Source organism: Chrysochloris asiatica, unplaced genomic scaffold (genome assembly GCF_000296735.1).
Source record: "Chrysochloris asiatica unplaced genomic scaffold, ChrAsi1.0 scaffold00243, whole genome shotgun sequence".
NCBI classification, from domain to species: domain Eukaryota; kingdom Metazoa; phylum Chordata; class Mammalia; order Afrosoricida; family Chrysochloridae; genus Chrysochloris; species Chrysochloris asiatica.
The window spans coordinates 1,722,984-1,730,981 of NW_006408761.1; the positions used below are offsets into that span (position 1 = coordinate 1,722,984).

The following is a 7,998-nucleotide window of genomic DNA, read 5'->3' on the forward strand; positions in this document are numbered from 1 at the left end:
CTTTAAAAATACAAGCTTAATAACAATAAAAAAATTAAATAAATAAATAAATAAACCACTGAGACTGAACTGAGGGGGGAAAAAAAAATGTCAAGGACAAAATCATAAGAAAAATCTACCCTAGACTAAGTAAACCAGAAACAAAAAGCTAGAAAGGATGAATCACAGAGCTAGGATGAAAGCAAGGACAGCCAAGAAGAAAGACAAGGTCAACAGGCCAGACACCACGAGAGGGAGAGGGCATAAACTGAAGCTTGTCTGCTGGCTTTGGTTTTCAGTAGATGACCTTGGTGTAGTATCAGGAGCAGGGTAGGGAAAGGGGAGGAAAAACTGCCAAGCACTGAAACAAAATTTGGATGTGAAAGGAACCAGAGCACTTGGAGAAACAAGAGCTTGATGCTAGTGCAAAGGTGGGTTCTCAGGCACAGGATATGAGCCATGATAAGGAAAGCATGAACAGAGGGCTGAATTTCTGAAACTCATGACATGTAGAATTGGGCAGAAAGCCAGCATACATGCAGAAAACTACCCAGGTAAGCATGAGAGCACAGATTCAGAGCAGTAGCTAGAATTTTTCTTCAGTATCATTGAGTGGCCAACATGTAAGAGAAAAGGCATATGGTTGGATTGATGACACACATGGAAAGGGAGAGGATGCACAAAGGGCTGAGGTAGCTAAAGCTGACTAAAGTCAGAGCACAGGACATAAGTAGAAAACAAAGAAAGGGACGAACTAGGGAAAAGAGAAGATTCAAGTAGACGCGAAGACAATTAGGACATGAGCGGGCTGGCGGAAGTACAGAAGAAGTCGTCAGAAAGTGTGCGACTGGAATGAGATTCTTGGAATCAATTCGTCTGGAGTAATGACATGGACCATGGTTTTATCTTGGGATTAGGAGGCCAAGATGTGGCAATTAGAGAATTTAAGAGAACAAGTCAAGAAATCTTAAGGCTCAAGCTAGAATGGTAAATAGGGTCCACTAGATTGGCAACTGACCTTTACTGAGAGGCTTGGTTGGTAGCACTAGATAAAGCAGGTAACTGGTCAGGAAGTTGGACAGTAAGAAAGAGTGAGAATTGTGTCATGGACTGAACTGTGTCCCTCAAATAGTTATGCTGAAGACCTAACCCCCTATAGCTGTGAATGTGACCTTGTTTGGGGAAAAGGGGGTTTTCTTTGCAAATGTTATCCACTAAGGATGACACACTAATCCCTTCTGAATTGTGTCTTATAAGATAGAACAGACATGGGCAGTGACACAAAAGAGAAGACCAGAAGCAGCAGCAAGCCAAGGGACAGCAAGAAATGCCCAGGGCTCCAGACTAGAAGGGACCAGGAAGGGTCTTCTCTGGGAGCAGACAGTGTGGCCCTGCTGACGCCCGGATTTCAGCCTTCTAGCCTCCCAAACTGTCAGACATTGCTGTTCTTTAAAGCCATCTGCTTTCAGATACTTTGTGATGGCAGGCCCAGAAAATTAAAACAAAGAGAATGGCAGGAGCCTCAAAGAAGATTTTGTAAGTGAAAAGGCATCTAAGAGATTTCAGTCAAAATCTAACCACTTTTTAAAACTTCAAATATAATGTCAGATCTCACTTTTAAACCCTTACAATGCATTTTAATTTAGTGGAAGAATAATTATGTATTTTTTCATTATAAAATAAATATAAGCACATGACCAAATATTAGAAAATTACCTAAAATCTCACCACCCTAATACAATCACTATTGCAATCATTTTAAGCATAGTTACAACCATATGTAAAATTGTATATGAATAATTCTCTAATTAACCATGTGCATTTTTAAAACCATATGCATTTTTCCATTTTAATTTCAATACTTAGCGTGGAATTTTATCAACTAGATTTTCAAAATTTATAAATTAAATCGCCCACAGCTCATCTAAGTTAGGACTACCATAAATTATACTGGGGTGTAGATGAGCATGTATAATTTTACATTTCTGTGGCCAACGTGAAAAGTGGATAATTAAGTGTCTGGAGTGGGAACGGTGTTTCTAAAGATTGAAAGACGAGCGGCAGGCCTATTTCCAAATACGCTATCTCCCCAGATCACTGACAACCCAAAAGATTTACCTGGAAGAAATCTTACAAAACGTGGCATGAAATGAAATCTTGGGCAGCAGGGAGGGCTGTCTTCAAACAAAGGACCTACAGCAGACAAATGAACAGAACAAAAAACAAATAAATAAAAGACAGCACCTTAGAAAACAAACACTGCAACCTAATTCATAAAATTTATGATAACTACAACACTACCACAGAAGCGAGGAGAGGAAAATGTCCCTCCCTTTCCTCAACAGCTAAATCAATCATGTGGTAACTGCCACAGCATCCAGTGACAATCACAATGCCAGAGAATGACAGTCCCAGGCTGCAGTCTCAAAATACAAGGGGGCTTCAAAAAGTTCACGGAAAAATGGAGTTAAAAGATAATGGAATTTCTCCATGAACATTTTGAAGCTTCATGGTATGCACAGTAAAATTCCAAAACTATTCTAAAAGTAAGAAAGGTTTTTATAGAGTTGAAATACTGCGTAACATACTTCACTTGTGTTTTAATCCCTCCCCATTTTAATGGCTATACTGGAAAAATGCAGAAACTTGGTTTGCAAACTCATTCATCAATACATTGTCTTAAAAATAAATACTTGCTTCCGAAAAAGCAAGCGATTATTCCAGATCCAGAAGTCGTGCGTGTGCATGTGTGTTTTAATGGCATGGTGGAGAGTTCTCTGTTTTAACAATCTGTCATTTTGAAAGAAATTTACTGAGGCTCACTAGATTCAAAGTATTCATTGATGAGCTGTTTCCTAATGCACACAAGTCAAGGTAGCTACCCAAAATAAGAAATGTCATCTTCCTCGGTAATAATGAAAATTTGCAGACCCATAAGTCTTAGTGATGACAGCAAGGCTTTCTATGAATAACACACACTTCCCCTGATAATTAAGAAAATAAAAGGAAGTTCAATTATATTACACTTTTAACACAACCTGTGACTTTCTTCTGATATTATCACTTTTTTTTCTCTAAATCATGTTATTTACCTTTAAGATTCCAGTCATACAATTCCAAAATATCTCTGAAGAGGAACAACGAAAAGAGTTCGAGTCCTCTCACACAAAAATTCTGAAAAATAAGCCAAAGTCAAATTAATGTCATGCTGCATCTATGTATTAACTGAAGGCTCATTTTATTCTAGTCAAGTATCTTTTAAAGTGTCAGTTGAAATCCTGCTAAAACTACTAAAGTTTCCTAAAAGTTTGGTCCCATCCTAACAACAGCTAACTGATTTCTGGCAGAAGTGAACACTGTCCCCAACTTTATGTAGGCAGGAATGTCATTAGGGTGGCTATGAAAATGTCAGCTCAAGCCTTCCCAACAGTCTAAGAAAATGATGGGCACTTTTCAAAGTCTCACTTATATATTTTTTTCTAACCCAATTATGAAGTACATCTCCCTGGGGACACTTGGTTCATTCAAATCATACACACACACACACACACACACACACACACACACACACACACATATATATACCCGTGGGTGGAGTACTCAATAACCAAGGGAAGCAAGCACTTACTTTTGCTTACTTACTGATCTATTAGTTCACTAAAGATTAATAAGTGGCGGTGGTTGTGTGCCATGGAGTCAGTTCTAACTTCTAGTGACCCTGTCTAGGGTTTCTGAGGCTGTAAACCTTTACATCAGCAGAAAGCCTCATTATTCTCCCACTGCTAGAGTCAAACTGCTGACCATTCATTACCCACGATGCTGGGTAGACTAATAAGTAAGCCTGTTCGTATACTGCTTATTACCAGCTACTCCGCCCCTACCAGGGATTGTAAATTTGAAAAGAGGATTTGATTCTGTAGAAAGGTTCTGTGTGACTGGGAAAGACCAATGCCAGTTACGCCAAAAAGCAAATCCTTCATGAGGTGAAAAACTGTAAAGTTGCTCACTACAGATTAGTAAGTAAGCACAAGTAAACCCTTGCTTACCTTGCTTATTGGGTAAGCCGACACCGCACACACCTCTAATAGGCCCGTCTCAACCTTCCTGCCCATCCCCCACATAGACACACCAAATACGAGGGGGCTTCAAAAAGTTCATGGAAAAATTACATTATCCTATCATTCCATTTTTCCAAGAACTTTTTGAAGTTCCCTCATACACCCAGAATCACTGTGACAGAGTTACCATACATCAAAAGTCCTTCGTACCAAAAATGTTAAAAGTCCTCAATAAAAGCAAATAAAGTGCTATGAGAAACTACAAAACTTTGTATCAAAATTTCTCCCGTAAAACAAGCTTCGAAGATGATGTATGTGCAAACGAGACCTGTCTCATAGCTCTTCTACCTGTTTTGCTCCGGGTTCATAAATCACCCTGTGGAGTACACAGCACAAGTAGTAAACTTTTACGATAGCAAATGAAGGCTTATGACCTCAGAAATCCAAAGGAAGCAGAAAAGCCCTTGGTACAATGGAGAATGAAGGGGCGGCCCCGTGTTCTTTCTTTCTGAAAGGCAGGTTGAATTAACAGGACTTGCTCAGAATGAAATAGGTACAAACTAAGCAGGCATGCTATCCCCATCAATTCCCCTCAGTGCTCCAAAGCCCGTGACAGAGGCGCTCTGTTAAACAAGGTTTGCAAGAGAAGCCAAGGGCTCAGGAAATCGACCCCAGCTCTACCACAATGTTAAGTGCGCAGTCTTGTCGGCTGTCTGGTTGTTATTTCTTGGTGTGATTTGTTGACACCACTAACTTCAGGATCAGGCAATGAATCATTCTGAGATTCACATTAATCTTACTTTGGAATTTTAAATCTCTTGCATGTATTTAGATAAATCTGCTGCTGAGCATTCACAATGAAAAACAATTAGGAGAAATATGTAAATATATGGGAAGAATAATGAACCACGCATTGATCTTGTCTTTGGAGATAATGCATATGATTATTCCAACAGCTATCAGATTCCATTTCCCTCATCTAATTTCCTGTCTGGTAATGACCAGCACCCAAAATCTGTCCCCGACGCAAAACAAACTAGAAACAGATGTAAAGCTATTATCAGCAGATGCACCACAAGGAAAGATGGGTTCAAAAACAGGTCAGTGAGTTAAAAATGGCTTGAAATTTAACCTTGATATGAGAGCTACATCTCACTGACCCTTTCAACAGTGAACATGATACGTGAGGGGTATTCGACTGGCAAACAGCCAGAGCTGACCAAGTCCAATTCTTTAAAAATATGTGTGGAATCAACAAAAGAGCACACATCATAGCTGTTAAATAATCTTTTCCCTTACCTCAGGCATCATCTCTTCAATGAAATGAATCGTGTAGTCGATGTTGAATCTAATGACTTTACACAGTGGAATCTGCAATAAGAAGAGAGGGGTCAGGTCCGCAATGCCTTCCTGCCGGCTCATTCTGCACACGTGTTTCCTACCTGAGCCAGGAAGGCCATGAACCGAATGAGAAAGATGAACCTTATCTAACACCACTGCACTTGAAGCTTCAATGCAACTGCTGGACTTAAAAAGCAAGAACCCAGTCAGCCCAGCTGTACAGGGAACCTGAATAATGCTGGTGTTTAGCAAACAGTATTAACAACAGAAACACACACACACACACACACACACACACACACACGACAAGAAGTCATTACAACTAAATACACCACCTGTGAAGAATGAATGAAACCACAATCACAGTGCTTATTGTCTTGAGTGCTTACTGTCTTTCACAATCTCAGCTTTTCAGGCAGATCAGGTATGGCAGGCTAATGACTGATGATCATAGATACATATGTCATACAACTGTACACAATCCATGCTGCCTATGGAGTCCCAGTGAGGCACTGCAGGATAAGCACTGGACTGCTAAACATAAGGTCAGCAGTTCAAACCCACCAGCGGCTCATTGAAAGCCCTATATTGAGTCACTATGAATCGGATCAACTCAATGGCACATAATAACAAACAACAACAAAATATCTGGTCTTGAGCAAAATATCACCATGGTAATACTCATAGTACACACAAGAACAGCTTCACATTTGTTGAGCCATGTACTAATGCTTCAGGGGTCTCACTTAGGAGATCATCACAACACCCCGATGAGATAGGTATGACTATTATCCCCATTTTACAGTCGAGGAACTAAGGCAAAGAGGGATGAGGTACTTTGTCCCAGATAACAGGTAGCTGATGAATTAGGAAGTCTTGCTCCAGACACCAGCTCTTCACCTGGGCAAACAACTCAAATCATCTGTCCTAATGCTCAGAGTCGGTGTGAAACTGAGAGAAGAAATCCACCCGGGTCTTGTTTTACTAACATACCATCTGACACTAACTTAGTGCCTCAACATAATAGATTTTCCTGCTGGATTCTTTGGATGGATGGAAAAATGCTAAAGAAAAGGGTAGGAGCTAGTGCAGTAGCTTGATTGGTTATCTTGGGGACAATGGCACTCAGAAGTCCTGTTGTGGTTAAGTGCTGCCCAGTTGGTTCAGACTCATAGCAACCCTGTATAGGGTTTCACAGGAGTGACTGGTGGATTCCAGTGGATTCCACTGACCTTGTGGTAGCAGTCCAATGTTTATTCTACAGCACCACACCACTCCTCAGAAGTCCTACATATGTGCTAAGTGTGAATTTCTTACAGCTAATCTGTCCATGAAATAACATTCTGTTTTAAGTGCAGTCGAGTCAATTCCAAATATAGCAATCCTGTATGGGGTTTCCAAGGAGGGGCTGGTGGGTTTGAACAGCTGGCCTTATGATTCGCAATCCAGTGCTTATCCTACAATGTCATATAGATGTAATCAGAAAAAAATTTTAATTCTACCAGGAAAAGGAATGAGAAGAAACATTTAAAAACAGTCTGATAATGCCATCTACTGGAAATCTTTTTCTGAAAAATAAAGTTGATTTTTTTTATTTATTTTTGAAAAAAGAGTAGTGGTTAATTTAAGTGACATTCATTATACCTTTAATAAAAGAAAGACTTTCAAACGTTTGCAGTTATGAGTTCTAAACCGATTAATCCCTACAATCATTTAAAAGTATTTGAAGGTTATAAATGTAATGACCCAACATGTTTTGTAAATATCTATTCTTTGTTAAAGGAGCCCTGGTGGCACAATGATAAAAGCACTCCACTGCTAACTAAAAGGTTGGTGGGTCAAACCTACCAACAGGTCCACATGGTTGGGAAAAAGACCTGGTCATCCATTCCCATAAAGATTACCAAACCTATTTCCACCACCGAGTCAGGACGATTCGTAGCAACCTTACAGGAAAGAGCAGATGCGCGCCATAATTTCCCAGATTGAAATCTTTATGGAAGCAGTCTGCCACATCTTTCTCCCATGAAGCAGCTGGCAGGTTTGAATCATTGACCTAATTTAGATTAGCATCTGAATGCTTAACTACTGTGCCAACACAACTCCTTCCATAAAGATTACAGCCTACAAAACCCAAAGGGGCAGTTCTACTTTGTCACATGGGATCACCATGCATTGAAACATACACAATGACACACAACAATTCTTTGGTAACAACTATGTTAGGTTTCTATGCCTTTGTTAAGTACCTTAGAGCTGGTTCTGACTCATAGTAACCCCGTATACGGTTTCTGAGGAACAGCTGGTAGATTTGAACTACCAACCTTGTGGTTCACAGTCCAGTGCTAATCCTACAGCACGACACCAGAGTCCATGTTAGGTTCATGTTGTTGCTGTTGTTAGGTGCCATCGAGTAGGTACCGACTCACAGTGACCCCCTGAACAACTGAACGAAACACTGCCCGGTCATGGGCCAACCTCACAATTGTGGCCATGCTTGAGCCCATTGATGCTGCCACTTGGCCAATCCATCTCGTTGGGGGTCTTCCTCTTTTTCTCTGATCCTCCACCTTACCAAACATTATATCCTTCTCCAGCAACTGGTCCCTCCTGAAAATAT

General features: G+C 40.3%; 1 protein-coding gene across 2 annotated transcripts in view; it reads right to left on the minus strand.

Moving 5' to 3' along the window:
* The window catches only part of DROSHA (drosha, ribonuclease type III), a 168,350-nt gene that overhangs the window by 104,229 nt on the left and 56,123 nt on the right, over positions 1–7,998 (minus strand). For both annotated transcript variants that reach the window (XM_006873500.1, XM_006873499.1), the window contains 3 exons: positions 5,337–5,408; positions 3,072–3,153; positions 2,098–2,172 (listed from right to left, as the gene is read on the minus strand). In XM_006873500.1, the coding sequence (XP_006873562.1) occupies positions 2,098–2,172; positions 3,072–3,153; positions 5,337–5,408 (229 nt within the window). The remainder of the gene's footprint in view (positions 1–2,097; positions 2,173–3,071; positions 3,154–5,336; positions 5,409–7,998) is intronic.